Consider the following 19,080-nt stretch of genomic DNA (forward strand, 5'->3'; position numbering starts at 1 on the left):
CGTTTCTGTGGTGAGAAGGTTTGATGACTCGTCGGCCTTGCCCACGCCGTTTGTGGGCATGGCTCTGCTGATGAACGGTGAGGCGTAGGCAGCCTCCAGTTCCTCCGGAAGGCCGCTCACCTGTTCCGCTCCCGTTGACAGCTCTGCCTCTGCTGTCGGTTCCACTTCGATGTTCGGCCATTCCTCCTCTGTCGAAGGCTGCGGAACTGCGTGGTTCACAGGTGCGACGTCTGCCGCCCGTTGGTTTCCCTCAGCTCTGCCCGTAGCTGCTCTTGGCCTGCTACGGTGCTGACTGAGGGCTTGTCCTGTCGTGGGTTCGTTGCCCACGGTAGAGGGCTCTGGCTTCCCTGCATGGATACTGCAGGCACCAGGCTCTTCCGTTGTGACAGGCTCCATCTGCTCCCAGCCCGGATGACTGGTAGCCCTGTCTCTTCGCCCCTCTGGGGCGGTCCCGGTCCCCGCTGGCACCGTCTCCGCTCCGCCCGTCTCTGCGCTGGCGAAAGGGTCCGTGATGTCACATTTCGTGACGTCTGGTGCTGCGTCTGCGGGCTGGATGCCCCTCTCCTCTAGGGCTCCTATGTTCCTGCTCTCTGCAGGACACTCACAGAGGCCTGCTGTGACGACACCTCTGGCTACCCTGTCATTCTCCTGACAGATAGCAGCCCTGATTAAACGGTATCTTTCACTGTTGTACTGTTTAACATATAAATTCAGTAATTCATTTTCTATGTGTGCGAGTCTATCTTCGTTTTGTTCCTGAAGGATCATCTCGTAATCTACTGACGCGTCTATCACAGCGTCCATCGCCCTGTCCAGCTCAGCAAAACTTTCAGTTATCTCGCTGGATGAACCCCTGTCCATACAAAGATCCACCCTATAGGTTGTGCTATCAAACATAGCTTGAGCCTGTGAGCTCTGTATCTTTAAAGAAGCCATTTTTCCACCCCCTCTGTCCCTCCCTTTAACAAACAGTACAGGAACTAATTGGACTGGGTTAGTGGTTTAGTCGACTTTCCAAATCATTCATTCACTCAAGTAAATGGTTAGTTTTTTGGCCCAGCTTTAATTAGCGGACTCTGACATTATTTCTCAGAGAAGCCCATACTTCCCTACCAAATAAACCTTTTTATACTATAACCGTTTTATATTATATAGATTATATATAATATAAGTATATAGATTTATATTGGCCGTGGGCGGTCAAACTCTAATAGCCTTCCGTAAACCTGGGTTACAGGTTTTGCTAGATGCGTCACGCAACAGTTATTATAGACCCGCCCTTCCTTTATGCGCACTTCAAAGCGCGCTTTCAGCGTTAAACATTATTGACTGGTAAGATTATTACATCGCCTTTAATGCTGAGTTTAGAACCCTATTTTGTTCTAAACATTTATCACCGCTATTAATTACTACTTTGGTAGATTATACCGCATGACAGTAATTACCAGTCCCCCTGCACTGTCTCAGCACATTGGGACATTTATGACAGAAAGAGGAATTTCCCCCCACATGCACTAAATTGCTGTTCTCCTTGGTGCGGTCTCAGCACACCCAGCAGGAAAGGTTACAAAAGCACCTCTCTTGGTTTAAACGACCGGCGTCTTATCCGGTCTCAATTAAACTTTATGTTTGGTTACAAATAGTCTTAAATAATCAGTTTCCTAAACTGACCGTCGATTAGAACTCTGCCTTATCGAACAATGACTCCCAAACTATTGTTAAACCCGCAGTCACTTGTGGCTTACGGTTTTAACAGCTGTTTTTCCCATGGCCCCATAACCACATGAAAACAGTCTAACGGTGTCGCATTTATTAGTAGCACAAATCAAACGGCATGCCGTCACGGCAGCATTTATAGTTGATTTAATCCTGTGGATACTAATGACTGCGGCATCGCATTCACATCAACGTGCGCTGCTCATCAACGCACGGCTTAAATTTCAGTTAAATAACGTCACACCAGACAACCACAATCAAACGGGGTGCCGTTTTTCGGCCCCAAGTCTGTCTGATTTAATCCTGTGGTTATTAGTGTGGCACAATTCAACTCTGTGTGCTGGTCCCAACACACTGTAATTTATCTTTGTTACAATTGTGGTCACTTTAGTGACTTTACACCGATCCACGCTGTTTAATTTAACAGCACGGCAACTGAATAAATTCAAACCGTCTCGGTTGAACTATATTCTGAATTAAACAACTTTAAACTGCAGCTCCCTTTAGTGACTGCCATTTAAAGCCCTTTACAACGCGGTAGCAATTTAAACTGTAATATGTCAAACGGTTTCGGTTCAGACTATATTATATCTTAAATATGCCCGGGCGCGTGTATTACTGCACGCTGATCCCAGCGGCACTTTCTTTCTGTTCAAACTATGGTTTAAACAGCTCGCACGGCGGCGAATTAACTTTCGCTCGGCGGCGAATTACTGTGCACTGATCCCAATGCACAGCACAACTGCCTTTAAATTGCGGTCACTTTAGTGACCACTAATTTAAAGTTCTTTAAACGCGGTAGCGATTGAAACCATAATATGTCCAAACGGTCTCAGTTTAGGCTATATTATGCTTCCAACCGCCCGGCCGTGATCTAAGCCGTGCGCTGATGCGCACGGTACAGATCTTGTCGCTGCACGCAGCGATTTACACTAGCAATATGTCTAGATTATAGGCTATTACTAGTCAAACCGCCCGGCCACGATTTAAACTGTGCGCTGATGCGCACGGTACAAACTTGTTTTAAGTCACGTCACGTCAGTGACGCTCTATGATTTAAAACTGTAATATGTCTAGATTATAGACAATATTAAAACTGGTAATATGCCTAGATTATAGGCTATATTACACTTCGCTGCTCGCAGCGAATTAAAACTGTGTGCTTTAGTAGCACACCGATGTGCACTTTAGTGCACAGCGAATTAAAACTGTGCGCTGATCCCAGCGCACGGTACAAAACTCTTAAATCTATGATTTAAACCTGTGCACTTTAGTGCACAACGAATTAAAACTGTGTGCTTTAGTAGCACACCGATGTGCACTTTAGTGCACAGCGAATTAAAACTGTTCGGTTATTTGGCTTGTTGTGCCGAGGCTCCGACCAGCCCTTGCCGTAGGCAGAGTTTAAGTGACTAACACGCACAGATAAACTAAATGCTCCCAATGATAGCTTATATGTGATGAACTCAAACGTGCATTTTATAGGGTTTTTATTAATTCATATTAATTATAAACACTTACAATCGTACATTCACACGTTCTGTTCACACTTCCCCCCAACACAAGATGATTACAGTATCCCGGCCTGGATTACAGGTCCTATTGGTACAGTTCTATCCTGACTCTGTCGGTAGGAACTCTAGCTATCATTTGAACACTCTAATCTCCCAGATTATAGTACAGTTTAGCTTGTCATGGTTGTTTCTCAGACTTAGTTAATCATGTGGTTTTAATTCTACCTTATCGTTAATCAGATGATAATTGATCAATGATCGGGATGACAAGAACACAGAGAGAACACTGGTTACAATCATATTACATCGATTATGAATAATGCACAAACATCTATTTATAGCACATAATATATAGCAAATACATTACCGCTGGTCTCTGCCTAGACATGTTCACGTTCGATGGTATTGGGTGAATCTAAATTCACTTTGTGCCATACAGAATAGTCAATGCAGCCTTCTGACTGATCCCACCTCCATATTAACACTTTCAGCCAATCAGATCCCACAGACCAGCAGCCAGCACCTCTGGCTGCTGTGGCCAGCTCCTGTTACAGTCCCTGTAATGCCCAACTAAACTGTTTAGACTATTACAGGTATTTATCATTTAGCCTTTTTACCAACCCAATATATTGGTAGGTTATTAGAACACATTTAAACAATTGAAGAGGAATTAAAGATTGGTTACTCCATCCCCCATTTTCCATGTTCTATTTGTGTGAGTTGACACTGCCCTGAGAGGTCCCATAAACTATTAGACCCTTCACAGCTGGAATGCGGGCCAACAGCCAACCCCCCAGCAAGGAAGTAGCCTGGCATTTACGACCTCTTAGGCCCTCCTTAACTCACCAATTGCTGTAATTCTCTCTTCTTAGGGAACACACCTAGACACCATAGTCTATATATATTTTCTTCCCCAATATCTGAGAATACATCTCGCACACCCATAATAAACCAAACATGTACTGTGTGTGCGTATTTAAATGTGTGATTGTTGTCAGCCTTGAGCATGCACACTTAATTAAGCCACTTCATGCACACTTAATTAGAGGCTTTGTAATTAATTAATCTCAATTAATCACATTTTAATCGCATATCAATATTCGACCTGAGATTGAGAACAGTGATATCAATTTTCAAATGGATTTTGGTATACCAGTGAATCAATGAATTGTGACTACATATAAGCTTATAAAACATTGATTTGTATCATGGTGGTAGCAATGCAGGTAGTCTATATGAATACTCAAATGTGCTTTACATGGGTGGCATGAGAAAACAAATAAACAACTTTATTAGGGGGAACACTAAGACAAAGGAATAAAATAAAAAACAGTGGAATGAGAGTGTTTGGTGAAATGCATTCCACAGGGTTGGGGCAGCAATTCCAGAACAACCTGACCATTAGAAAACATCTGTTTTCAGAGGATACCAACAATACCAAATGTTTTATTTAATGTGCCATAACCGTTTTATCTGGTCGGCTGTGGGTTGGACCGACATGGGTCCAACTCCTACTTGGAGTCGGACTAACATTAGCCACAAATGGAAATTAACTTTTACAAAAAAAAGAAAAGACAGGATGTAGGCATATTTGATTCACTTTCACCGGCAGATTAATAAAAATAAAGCAACATAAACGCATAATAATTGAATAAGTGTGGGGAAAAAAATCATTGGTTTGTGATCAGATTGACTGCTTAATGAACAGAAAAAGACATCACGATTAGGTAACTAAACCTCAACATATCCAGGTTAACTGGCTAAATTAATCTGGCAAGATTAGCTTTCATGAAACCGATTAAAATCTGGTCTGGCAGTTGGCTTTTGTTACCATGTTGAGTAGAGAGCAAGCGAGACGAGAGCAGTTGAGAGGAAATTGTGGCTGAAAGTCATCCCCTGATAGGTGGTGTACATTGTACAGCACAGCCTACTGTACACGGCCAGAGGAAGCAAAACCTCTCAGACCTTCTCTGGCCATTTCACAATGAATGGCAAGAAACTCTTTCTTGTCTTGGAGAAAGCAGTCATGTAAAAACACAGCTTAAGAATTGTAGCATATTTTTGTCCTTTGCATCTAAAAAATACCCTAACAACACTAACTCAGCCAGAAACATAATACTTGCTTTTTTGCTAATGTTTTTAGTGGAGACTAGTGGCCTCTATCCTGTGTTGCCAATACAAGTCCTCCCGATCAATACTGCAGTCTTAACTGACATACAGTGATATGCACATGGTTGTGTGCAGCGCAATGTCTACTTTAAAATAGTAAAACTATTATTATACCATGTACGTTTTTGTCTTTTTAAATTATCTATGGTTCTATCTATGGACTCTATAGAGTCCCGCCCCCTCGAGAGACCCGGAAAAGAAATCCCCGTTCATTTTCCTCAGACTTTTCAGAAAGTATTTATTTAAAGCCGTTTACGCCGCGGACAAAGCCATCTCTTGTCGTGACAAATCATAACAAACACATTTTTTCGGGCTGAACAAATAATTAGAAAGAAGAAGAAACGGCAGGTTACAACACTTTTTGTTGTTTTTCTTCTTTGTAATTATTTTCTTTTTTTTGTATTAGTCCAACATATTGTGTTTGTTGTCATGATTTGTCACGACAAGAGTTGGCTTTGTACGACGCTTATACGCTTGTACGACGGTCTTTAAATAAATACGTTTTGAAATGTATGGGAAAAATGCATTGGCAACTATTTCCTGGGCCTGGCGTCGTCATGAAAGGGGGCGGGACTGCGACGCTCTATAGCATGTAATGTTGTCATAATAATGACCTGAAAGTCCTAACTTTCCATTCCTGCCATCTAAACCTCAATTTGTTGTGCGTGTGTACCCGTGTAGGCCAACATGAGCCTCCGCCGCCTCGGCAACACGCAGGTCTGCTCCCAGAATCTCTGATCTGGGCCTACATTGTCCAGCTGAGCTCAGCCTTGCGCACCATTCACACTGCTGGCCTGGCCTGCCGAGTCATGGACCCCAGCAAGATCCTCATCACTGGCAAGACCAGGTACACCGCATGTACTGTATATACTATGTAAACACGCACACACATACCTTTTGAGCAGGTTATTTATAAACATGTTTTTTTTTTCTTCTCTGAAAAGTAGCATGGGTTTCAGCAAGTTGCATGCAAGGCACTGTTTACAGATTGTGTACAGATTGTGTTTACAGGGTTTATGGTTTAAAAAACCTGTGTGAACTGAGTGGTGCAACTCCCCTCTCCCCTGCCTCTCTCTCTCTCTCTGTCTCTCTCTCTCTCTCTCTCTGTAATTAGCACTAGGCAACAGTGCAACACTATCTCTCTCTCTCTGTTTCTGGCACAACAGCGCCACTTTTGCACCTACTGGTACTCATAGTCACACACATACATAGGTTAACACGGACATTGCCACATAGATTAACACGGACATTGCTGTTCCTTGGAGTGGTTGCACCACTCCAAAAAAAAAAACCTGAAAGCAGAAGCAATTTCATTACAGGCTTGCTGCATTTTTTTTTTCTTTTTTCCAGAGAAGCCTCATGTGTAGAAGTCAAAACCATGCATCCACAAGCAAGAGATCCGTGCATGCACACACTGAATGATATTACTCTTTCTGCAGGTTACGAGTGAACTGTGTGCATGCACAGTTGCACACACTGAATGATATTACTCTCTCTGCAGGTTACGAGTGAACTGTGTCGGAGTGTTTGATGTCTTAACGTTTGACAACAGTCAGACTAATCACCTTGCCCTTATGCCACAGTACCAGGTACTTTATGTCGTTTTCACATGGCTGGTTGTATTGAGTGCAAGTATTGAAAAAAAGAGTGAGCAATGTATTCATGTGTGGCTGGCTACTGTAATCTGTAATCATGGCTTGTTCAAAAAATATAGTTTTGTGTGTCTCACTGTCTAATCATTTAGATCACAAGAAAGCCTGGTGGTAGACAGGGTTTCTTACCACTTGGTGTTGTGTGTGTATTGTGCAGCAAGCAGACCTAATCTCCCTGGGCAAGGTGGTGCTGGCATTGGCATGCAACTCCCTTGCTGGTATTCAACGGGAGAATCTGCAGAAGGCCATGGAGCTCGTGTCAATCAACTACTCATCAGACCTCAAGAACCTGATCTTGTAAGAACAACATGTCCCATGTCTTGGCACGCAATGCAATAGGTTGAAATGCATGAGGAGGAATGGACACTGGAGCAGCACGGACATTTAGAGCCTTTTATTAGGTGCTAAGTATACAGAACGACTAACGTTTCGACCTTGCGGTCTTCATCAGAGTCATGAAGTTAAAATAGGTTAAAATGCATGCTCCAGTCAAATTATTGGCCATCCTCATCCTTAGTATTTGAAAACAGTTTTAACACACTTGGCTATATGTTAGCAGTGCCAGGTAGGTAAGACCTACTGTACCAGAGTAACGTGTTTTTCACTGTTTATCTCTGGGACATAGCATTTAGACTTAAGACTTATTTAGGCTCCTGAGATCATGCCTAATTAAAATGGGTAAAAGTAAATAGGCCCCTCCCGCAAACTTTGGAGGTCAATTACATAATATAGTCAATTATTGGTATGCAATATAAAAACAATTGGTGTGATACATGTTTATCATATGACACCAGAGATGATATGTAACTATTTGTGAGTTTTGGACAAGGTGGCTCAGCCAGTTGGTGCACGGACCATGTGTACCTTGTGAGTCACAAGGACTCAAGTTTGAATGTCACTGTTGGTTTTGTCTTGCATGTCTCCTCTTTCTGCCATTGATTTCCTGTCTCTTTAGTCTCTCCCTCTGAAAATTGCAAAAACTAAAAATTGAATAGACATGCCTCAGTCAACAAGCGTCACTTCAGGGTTAAAAAATATGGTAAGGATACATCTGAGTAAACACAAAGTAATTAGTTCAAGCTAGAATACCTACAAAATAAACTTTCCCTCCAGTTAACACCCCCAGGACGAAGTTCTTTGTCCTTTCTATTAGTGACGCCCGAAGTTTGATCCAAAAGACGAAGTTTATTGATATGAAAACGGATCACATCGCTCCACAGCCTGGAAGCACCTGTTGTTCAATCCTCGATGTTGCGCAACAGTGAGACGTCATAGAAAATGTTCCTCCCCTGTTTAGCCGACAACAATGAAAATCTTAAAACGTTAACTCTAAATCATCCCGTCTAATTATAAAAAAAACATCCTGTGTTAGACGGCCCTCCGCTGTCCAGTCTCTAGTCGCGATAGATTTATTCTTACCTCCCGTTGTTGTCGATCGACTCTAGAGTGGTGTGGCTACATCTAGCTGCTACAGCCACATCCGGAACAACATCCGGTCCGTCGGTAAAAGTGGTCCGTGTTTATAAATCGACTGGGCGCTATAATGTAATGGATTAAATAACCCTGGGCAATTAAAGTGTTAAAAGCTGTAATCCCTGGCTCGATCAATCAAGCAACAGGCCTACTCAGATTATGGTGGATACATATTACATATCCAGACAACCATCCAATTACCTGACTAAAGGCGCATTCACACCTGTATTACAGTAGACTCTGTGCGATTGGACATAATGGTTGATAATCCCACGCACCCGCAGACACAGACCTTATCATTATGGTGTGTGCAGGTACCTGCTGACTGAGCAGTCTCGGATGCGCAGCGTCAATGACATAATGCCTATGATCGGAGCCAGGTTCTACACACAACTGGATGCATCGCAGATGAGGAACGATGTCATTGAAGAGGACCTGGCCAAGGTATACAAATGATGTATCCCTGCACATCCCTGCACATACAAGAACATGGATGCACACACACACATGTTGCGATGAATGCAATTCTCATTGCTGAATGAAATTCATGGGCTAAGGTTCGCTCTGCAAAATTGTGAAAACGGGGAAGAAATGAATTCTGGGTATAGCTGTGGGTGTGAAGTGAACACAGGATGTTGTGCTGTGTACTTCAGCCGATGCCGACACGACTATTTCTGTTACCATTTTTAGAGCTTAAATGTGTGAAAACACGGCTCTTCTGTTAGTATATCTTGTTCACATCCCTCTTTAACCAATTTTGGACTGAGGTAGATAAAAAAAACATTTTTCTGAAAAACCCATGTTTCTATGTCAGTGGTGCTCAACCTTTTTCATGTCAAGGACCCCCAGAATTATCTTTATTGGGCCACAGACCCCCATCTCAAAATATGTAGTTCCAGGGACCCCCAAGAAGCCAATATTTTAGTTAAATGTTCGCTCTGAAATATACATGTATTCAAAGATTTGAGACACATTTTCACGACTTTTCAAAAATAGCAGACCTACAAGCTTGTAGATCTTGTTAGTCGTTCCATTATTGGTAAAGATTCGTAGAGATTCTACTACTGTGTACAGTGAGAGTAATTCATAGGCATGTAACGATTCACTCAACTCACGATACGATTCGTATCACTATGAGGTTCACGATGCGATTTTTCACGATATTAAAAAAAAAATATATTTTCTCAATTTTATATAATTTATCTTCCCCCCTGAGATTTTTTATTTAACTACATTGCAAAAAAGTAGCATTACTTTTGACAGTGCAGAAACATAATTGCCTTCCTTGATGAGTATCAACGACCATCATCACCTGGTCACAGACACACACAGCTCCCCTCTACAGTGCTCTACTACTGAAAGTGACTATCATTTCTCTCCAAAAGCACTTGAATATGATGGAATATGACAAACTCTTTTTTTTTTTTTTTTTTAAATCGATTTTTTAATTTCAATGAATCGATTCAAAGTTGTGCTGTGTACTTCAGCCGATGCCGACACGACTATTTCTGTTACCATTTTTAGAGCTTAAATGTGTGAAAACACGGCTCTTCTGTTAGTATATCTTGTTCACATCCCTCTTTAACCAATTTTGGACTGAGGTAGATAAAAAAAACATTTTTCTGAAAAACCCATGTTTCTATGTCAGTGGTGCTCAACCTTTTTCATGTCAAGGACCCCCAGAATTATCTTTATTGGGCCACAGACCCCTATCTCAAAATATGTAGTTCCAGGGACCCCCAAGAAGCCAATATTTTAGTTAAATGTTCGCTCTGAAATATACATGTATTCAAAGATTTGAGACACATTTTCACGACTTTTCAAAAATAGCAGACCTACAAGCTTGTAGATCTTCTATTTTTCAATAGCTAAAGTATAACTGATTTAAAACACAAAGGGGTTCCCTCCCAAAATGGGTTAACTCATCCCCAACCCATCATCATGTGCAACTCAATTACACTCCATTCAATTGGCGCACATACTCATGGATGGTAACAAGTGACTTCATCGCCCTTCTTTACCAATAATGGAACGACTAACAATTACATACATGACATGAAATTACAGTTATACAACGAATGGTAAGCTAAATAAGCTTTCACAACTGCTCTAGACAAGTCTTCTGCCCACATGTCTGTGGTCTGTGACCATCTTTGCTAGTGAGGTGCTGTTTCCTGTTTATCAGACTTCTCTTTTTTTCCCCTGTCATTGAACAAGGTGTTGGGTCCATGCCCACAGAATAGCTGTGTGAATATTTTGTGCCCAAGACGTCTTTAGAATGATTCATGATGGGTTTTCATTTACATTGTGTTAAAGGAGAATTCCATGCTAGAAGCCTTTCTTACCTTTCTTTGTAGTCCCCACCAAAGAGGTCCTGGTGTTTTTTTGTGCAAAAACTCCTTTATTGGCTATTTCCCCTACCATAAGCCCTCAATGAATTGCATTGAATTGAATGGGGCTATGGGGTGTTGTGCTGATTCGCTTATTTCCATCGAAATAAGTAGTAAGTGTGCCGCTTGGGATATTATTTACATTATGAAGAGAGGATATATATATACAAAAAAATAATAATTTTGAGCGATGGAAATAAGCGAATTAGCACAACACCCCATAGCCCCATTCAATGCAATTCATTGAGCGCTTATGGTAGGGGAAATAGCCAATAAGGAGCTTTTGCACAAAATAACACCTGGACCTCTTTGGTGGGGATGTAACAACTACAAATAAAGGTAAGAAAGCCTTTTAGTATGGAATTCTCCTTTAAGCAGAAGATGTTTTTACATCAACTCCTTCCCACTGGTATTTAGGTGTGTAGAGAGCAAGAGGGCATGTATTCTGTATGTACTCATTCCGTAACATTAGTTTTAGACAAATTAAATCCTACTTTTCTACCAAAGAAGTATGGATTTGATGTATTACCTTGTGTTGTCCTTTAACCCATTTTGACCTGAGATCAGATTCTACAAATGTCTTCTACATCCTGACAGTTTTCTGAAAAAGCTATGTTTCTATGTCAGTGGTTCTTCGATTTTTCAAAAATAGCAGTCCTACAAGCTCGTAGCGCGCCACTCGGTGGCGCGCTATGAGCTTGTAGATCTGCTATTTTTCAATAGCTAAAGCATAACATAATGCTAACACCAAAAGGGGTTCCCGCCCAAAATGGGTTAAGAGCATCTGCTAAATGCCTAAATTGTAAATTTAGCACCAACCTGAACATGTTAGAAAGAGAATATTGGACCAGCATCATTCTAGCTCAGACTATATAAGGAATGGGCATAAATATAATTAAATGATGTGTCTATTTGCAGGAAGTGCAAAATGGCCGTCTCTTCCGCCTTTTGGCCAAACTTGGCACCATCAACGAGAGGCCCGAGTAAGTTGTACTTAAATTAAAGATTTGGGGATGTCCCGATCAAGTTTCTTTGCGCAACATCCGAGTAATCAATATCCAGGGTTTTCTGTGGGTTATTAAAGTCTAAAGTATTAAATCGTAGAGATTCTACTACTGTGTACAGTGAGAGTAATTCATAGGCATGTAACGATTCACTCAACTCACGATACGATTCGTATCACTATGAGGTTCACGATGTGATTTTTCACGATATTAAAAAAAATATATATTTTCTCAATTTTATATAATTTATCTTCCCCCCTGAGATTTGTTATTTAACTACATTGCAAAAAAGTAGCATTACTTTTGACAGTGCAGAAACATAATTGCCTTCCTTGATGAGTATCAACGACCATCATCACCTGGGCTGTGTCATAGACACACACAGCTCCCCTCTACAGTGCTCTACTACTGAAAGTGACTATCATTTCTCTCCAAAAGCACTTGAATATGATGGAATATGACTAAAGCTCTTTTTTTTTTTTTTTTATTGATTTTTTAATTTCAATGAATCGATTCATATCGTCGGGATTAATATCGATATATATCGTTACATGCCTAGTAATTCACTAACTGTGTGTGTTTGTGTTGGGTGTAGATTTCAGAAGGACCCAACGTGGTCGGAGACAGGCGACCGGTACCTGTTGAAGCTGTTCCGGGACCACATCTTCCACCAAGTAACAGAAGCTGGGACCCCCTGGATTGACCTCAGCCATATTGTCTCCTGCCTCAACAAAGTCAGTCACACACACACAAACAAACCTTCTCTCACTTGCATCCTTCAATTCTGTCTCCGTTTGTCTCTCCATGCCTGATTTATACTTGATTACGCATTATAATGCGACTGTGGCTCAGGAGGTAGAGCAGGTCGTCCAATGATCCATGGGTCGGCGGTTCGAATCCCGGCTCCTCCTGTCTACATGTCGAAGTGTCCTTGGGCAAGACACTGAACCCCAAATTGCTCCCGATGTGCTGGTTGGTACCTTGCATGGCTTCCGCCGCAATCGGTGTATGAATGTGTGTGGGTGAATGTAATGTACAATCTATGTAAATCGCCTTGGATAAAGGTGCTATATAAATGCACCATTTACCATTGTAGCCAATAGCCATGCTCATTTTCAGTTATTGTCATATCAATTAGTTAGTGTAATTTCATAAAATCTTGTCCATTTCGATCTTTGTCATTTGTGCAACAGTCTGTTCTCGCAACATCTGCTATGCATTGACTGGCCATAACATACAGAGGAAGGACATAGAATTCCAACCCTGTCTATTGCACTTGAAATATTCAGCATAGAATATGTAGTAGTTGTATAAAGATACTGTCACATATCGCACATATTAGTCATGCTTATTATGAGAAGAATGTCCTGTCTGTTGAACTTTAAAATGTATTATGAATGCTTGTTCATTACACCTTCCCACTCAAACACCGTCCCACCTTAACCCCTTTTGGTGTTAGCATTATGTTATGCTTTAGCTATTGAAAAATAGCAGATCTACAAGCTCGAGCTTGTAGGTCTGCTATTTTTGAAAAATCGAAGAACCACTGACATAGAAACATAGCTTTTTCAGAAAACTGTCAGGATGTAGAAGACATTTTTACAATCTGATCTCAGGTCAAAATGGGTTAACATGGTTCATCATTTCTGTCTCAGATTTCTTTGCTAATTTGTGGCCACTTTTGCCACAGTTGATGTTTCTAGCCATGACAGATGTTTGTGTGTGTGTGTGTGTGTGTGTGTGTGTGTGTGTGTGTGTGTGTGTGTGTGTGTGTGTGTGTATGTCTGTGTGTGTGTGTGTGTGTGTGTGTGTGTGTGTGTTGGTTCTGTGCACGCGGTCAGCTGGACGCGGGCGTACCTGAGAAAATCAACTTGGTGTCGCGGGATGAGAAGAGTGTCCTGGTGGTGACTTACTCGGACCTGAAGCGATGCTTCGACAGTACCTTCCAGGAGCTGCAGACTTCCGCTAACGGCCCTCTGTAGCGCTCCTCTCCCACCAGACCCTCACCCTCTTCGGGGCCCAGCGGTGGGACTGCTTGGACCCGGAGCACACTATTGCACTACAGCGGAGGACCAGGCTCAAAGAGATGACATCATCATCATCATCATCATCATCATCAGCGTGACACGGGCAAAGAGGGGCAGGGCTTGCTGGACCTCAGTCACATACACTGGCCCTGTCCACCAGGATGGATTTTCTAAATTGTATTTTTTTAGTTTTCTTAAATCCCGCAGCTGCAAATTTGAAAAGAAGAAGAAAAAAAAGAACTAAAAAGAACTAAATGTAAAAGAAGAAAACACGGAAGCTGTGACAAACGAGGATGATGACATTTTTTTAGATTTGGGGGAACAAAACATGAGATTCAAACCATGTGGTTTTGAACTTTTTCCTGCTTTTATTGTTTATTTCTACATTTGGGGGGGTTCTTTTTTCTTTCTGAGGAGGATGCACTAAGATTTTAATTCTTTTGTTTCTTTTTTATGAATTTGAGTGAGTGGCCTACAGGGTGTACAGAGAGCTAAAGTCACACAAACACACACACACACACAGACATAAAAGCGATGGCATAGTAAGAATTAAGACAAAAAGAGAATCCAGCTTTCTATTGACTGCAACTCTCGTCCTGCTGGAGACCACATCCCTTCGTACCGACGCACTAAGATGGGGACACACCACTCCAGGCTTTCATAGAGGGGAGGGATATATGGCCTTGGTTGTTGGTCCCACCCCTCCCTCAGAAAGGACAAACCACTTGGGTGCTGGCTCTCATGGATTCAGGCGGTCAAGGGTTGTGGAGCATTAGGCCAAATGTGTATGGGCAGGGTTGGGCTCTACTGTAGGTTCACCGGGGATCTGGGATTGGACATTTAAAATGTGTGGGTTTCTGTTGGCACTGAGGTAAGGGTGTCTTCTCTGTTCTCACGGTGCTGTGTACCAAGTCTTTGTTACACATGCAGAGTCATGCAGCGACCACAGTTATTGGTTTCATGGACACTGCTGTGGAAATTGTAACAAACTGTTGGGGATGGGTAATGTCAGTCCAGCACTAGGGTGTAGCCCATGGATTGGGCTCCTCTTGAGGTGGAGCCATGTCTGCCTCTTTGTGGAATGTCCTTATTTTGTACCCCTGTCTCACCATCTTTCTCTCTACTCTCTCTCTCTCTCTCTCCCCATCCCAAACTTCCCTTCCTCTCAAAGGGCCCGGGCCCCTCTACATTTGAGAATAAGTTATGCTTTTTGTGATGAATTTCTTGCTGGTTTTCCTCTTTTTGCTCAACTGTTCATGCAGGGATGCATGATGGGATGTGGGGGTGCAATTCGTTTTGCCTCGATTCAACTTTATTCTGTGGACCAATCTCAGCAGGGGTTGGGGTGGTTTGGGGAAGGGGGAGGGGGGGGGATAGTGGGCAGAAATAGGAACGGAGTGACAATGATTTGTTTTATTTGACTTTTTAAGATCATGAGACACAATGTGCTTGAGACAAAGCAGTGACGTCACGTGACAGAGCTGGAGTTCCCTGTGGTGGTTTCGAGGTCCAGGGAAACGGGCTCTGGTCATTGTATTCACTCGGATGGCTTGGATTTCTCTCAGGATGACGGACATCTGGAGGGGCCCAATGATTGAATGTGTTTGGCCGTCATTGGTTGCCCCCTTTCCAGTCAGATGGATGAGCTACGGTGGAGTGGGCGGGAAGTCTTCAGATGGGTAATGTGGTCATCTTGTAAGGGATGGTGAGTTGCCCTTAAGCACAGTCCCATAATTCAGAATATATTTTACCTTGTAGACAGGGCAGCGTTTTCTTTTCATAAACCTCGGCAGCCCAGAAAAAAATGTTGCAGTAGTGCGTTCAAAAGTGAACACACTTCAATACCTGCTGTGTCCAGAAAAAAGAATACAAGCTATGCCAAATTGCTTTTGTTTATTCCTCCCTTAACTTGTCTTGTTCTGTTTTGGTCATTTGAAGTTTTGGAAGGCCTTTTAACCTATAGGACAAAAAAGGTCAAAAGGATTGGACTATGTTCTCACAAATATGAATGAAAGAGACAATGGGATATCATATGAACATTTGAGGAACAGGTTTTGGCTTCAGTTGTCGATTTGTTTACCTGCACTAAATGTGCAGGAGAAATTAGTGGTCTGTACTTGAGGGCAACCCACGTGCAAGGGAGCTGCCTATGTTAGATCATGTACTACATCCTCTTTTTAGCGAATTGAACAGACAAAACATATTTGGTGAATGTGGTGCTTTAGAACAGGGGTTCGAGCTTGTAGGTCTGCTATTTTTGAAAAATCATGAAAAAAAAATCTTTTTTTTTTTTGAAAATAATTTGGGGACCCCCTAAAATAATTTGGCGACCCCCCCTGAGGGGTCGCGACCCACGGGTTGAGAACCCCTGCTTTAGAATACCCTCAAACACACAGACTTGCAGACAACACGCACCTCTACTCAGTCCACACAATATCAGTGCTCATGTCACACCTTTCCACTTCATAACGTGCACACTCCAGTGACAGTAGTGGTTCCCTTCTACCCCCACGTCCACGCAAACACCAACAATCACCATCTTAGTATGTTTTAAGCCCTTCTTGTGTTCATTGTCTCAAATTTTGCAATATTTGTGTGTACAGCAGTATTTTAATAAAGAATACCAAAAATGGAAGATGAGGTTTATTCAACTAACTAAAAAAATACATTGCATGGATGCACCTGGGACGTATCTTCAGTGATTTTCCTGAGTTTCCTGAGGTCAACGGGGTTTCGGGTCTTCCAACATCATTCCCCTCACCCAGCCGGGGTTGATCAAATCCCGATTTACGTCCCAGTAGCTACCCTTGATCAGTCCTAGCCTGGCTAATAAGCCAGACCGAATTAGCCGTTGGCAAAACAAAATTGCCTCCATCAGGGAATGAGCAAGGCCACACAATCCGTTGCTCCGGAACTACTCTGCCGGTACTGGGAGAACCAAAATCTGGCGTGTGGAAGGACTAGGCTCTGGTCAATGGTAATGTAGATAATGCAACCCAACCCCCCCCCCCCACACCACCAATGTTTTTTGATTTTGTTTATTTTTAATTATACCGTTTACCCACATGACAGAAAAAAATATTTCTAGAGTTTTCTATGTGCCATTTTATTTCAAAAAATGATTAATCAGGTTGATTAATGCCAATTTCAATTGTACACAATCTTTGTCAATCAGGGCTGTCACTTGGAAACTTATTTTTTAAAAGGGAAATTATATTTTCTTCTTAAAGGACAACTTTAGTTTTTTTTCAACCAAGGTTCATGTCGTTTTAGGGATTTTAGCTGTTTTTGACATTCGAGCATGGGGCTAAATATGTATTTTTTTTTACAAAATGTTATAGCGATTTCTTTTTTTATTATTTACTATAGTCCTACTAGACCCCAAGAAATTGCATCTGGCAACAAAAGATCACAGGATCTACTAAATGTGTCAAACTGACATTGAGTCTATGACACACAGAGTGGCTTCCCCCCCAGTAGGCTATACCTTCACATTCAGTAGATCCTGTGATCTTTTGTGGTCAGATGTAATTTCCTGGGGTCTATTAGGACTATAGTAAAGTAAATAAAAATAAATCGCTATAACATTTTGTAAAAAAAAATACATATTTAGCCCCATACTCTAATGCCCCTGTCAAAAACTGCTGAAATCCCTAAAATGAAAGAAAGCAGCAAATGAAATAAAGTTAATATTCATCTTTTACTTTCTCTAATAACAACCTGGTTGAAAAAAAACTAAAGTTGTCCTCTAACCCATTTTGGGTGGGAACCCCTTTTGGTGTTAGCATTATGTTATGCTTTAGCTATTGAAAAATAGCAGACCTACAAGCTTGTAGGTCTGCTATTTTTGAAAAATCACAGAACCACTGACATAGATACATAGCTTTTTCAGAAAACTGTCAGGATGTAGAAGACATTTTTAGATTCTGAGAGTACTCATTGCTATAGAATGTTTGAGTCTCCCTGTCTCTACAGCTATGAAGTACACATGTTCAGGTTGGGATACAAATTTGATCCAATCAGGAGAGAGAACCCCCGGGATATAGATTAATCCATTTAGGCCTGTCCTCAAAATTTAAAAAAAATCTTCTAAATCCTCCAGTTTTTCTGAAATAAATATTTTCACAATTTTTCAAAAATAGCAAACCTACAAGCTCGTAGCGCACCACTCGGTGGCGTGCTATGAGCTTGTAAATCTGCTATTTTTCAACAGCTAAATTATAACTATGTTAAACACAAAGGGGTTCCCGCCCAAAATGGGTTAAAGTTAAATTGGAAGTTATGACAAAGAAATGAGAAGACAAAATTGGATAACTATACAATTGAAGCTGATAAATCTTTCCTGATTGGCTGACATTGGCAACCCACCTGAAATGTGATTTCTGTTTTTTAAAGGGATAGTTCAGATTTTTTTTTTTTACTTAAGCTGTATGAAATACTTGCCATTAATATAGTGGTTGCTACTGTATTAATTGATTGCCCGAGTCCCATGGTCGGAGTTCTGCTCTGGTTTTGGTGAATATTAAGTAGTTCCGGTCATTTTGTGGGGGGCACTGGGGCCACGCAGTAGAAGTAAATTAATTCACAAAACGAACGCCATTTGTATTGTTGACCTATTTCTAAAATATTAGCGCAACTTTCGTTCAACTTTGACCCCTCTATCACATGGAACAATTTTTTGGGCGTAGTGATATGGGCAATCAATTAGTACAGTAGCAACCACTATATTAATGGCAAGTATTTCATACAACTTAAGTTAAAAAAAATCTGAACTATCCCTTTAAAAGCGTTTGAGAGATGGGGAGACCGCTGTTACTGGACAAGCACTATGGCAATGATTACTATAAGAATATAGTGTGTGTATATATAATATAATATAATATAGTGCTATAACCTACTCTACTTTTAATAGGTTTGGTTACCAGTAAATGATATGGTTTTACCAAACCATACTTAAAAATCATTTTTACAATTTATAGATTTCATTTCCGTATAGTTTCTAGATTTAAAATGTTTCTTATAGCCAATTGAAGTTATGCAAGGATACAGTATATCATGAATATTTTTGAAAACATTGTATAATTGCATACGTTTGAATTAAGGTCACATACAGACAATATAGGCAAACGTTAAAG

General features: G+C 41.3%; 1 protein-coding gene across 5 annotated transcripts in view; it reads left to right on the forward strand.

Moving 5' to 3' along the window:
- Window positions 1-14,441, forward strand: part of pan3 (poly(A) specific ribonuclease subunit PAN3) — a 30,822-nt gene extending 16,381 nt beyond the window's left edge. For all 5 annotated transcript variants that reach the window (XM_079490004.1, XM_079490002.1, XM_079490003.1 and 2 more), the window contains exons 12-18: window positions 6,081-6,246; window positions 6,901-6,988; window positions 7,209-7,348; window positions 8,839-8,968; window positions 11,833-11,897; window positions 12,514-12,652; window positions 13,760-14,441. In XM_079490004.1, the coding sequence (XP_079346130.1) occupies window positions 6,081-6,246; window positions 6,901-6,988; window positions 7,209-7,348; window positions 8,839-8,968; window positions 11,833-11,897; window positions 12,514-12,652; window positions 13,760-13,900 (869 nt within the window). In that variant the 3' untranslated portion in view covers window positions 13,901-14,441. The remainder of the gene's footprint in view (window positions 1-6,080; window positions 6,247-6,900; window positions 6,989-7,208; window positions 7,349-8,838; window positions 8,969-11,832; window positions 11,898-12,513; window positions 12,653-13,759) is intronic.
- The last annotated feature ends 4,639 nt before the right edge of the window (window positions 14,442-19,080 follow it).

This window comes from Electrona antarctica, assembly GCF_951216825.1.
Source record: "Electrona antarctica genome assembly, chromosome: 20".
NCBI lineage: Eukaryota > Metazoa > Chordata > Actinopteri > Myctophiformes > Myctophidae > Electrona > Electrona antarctica.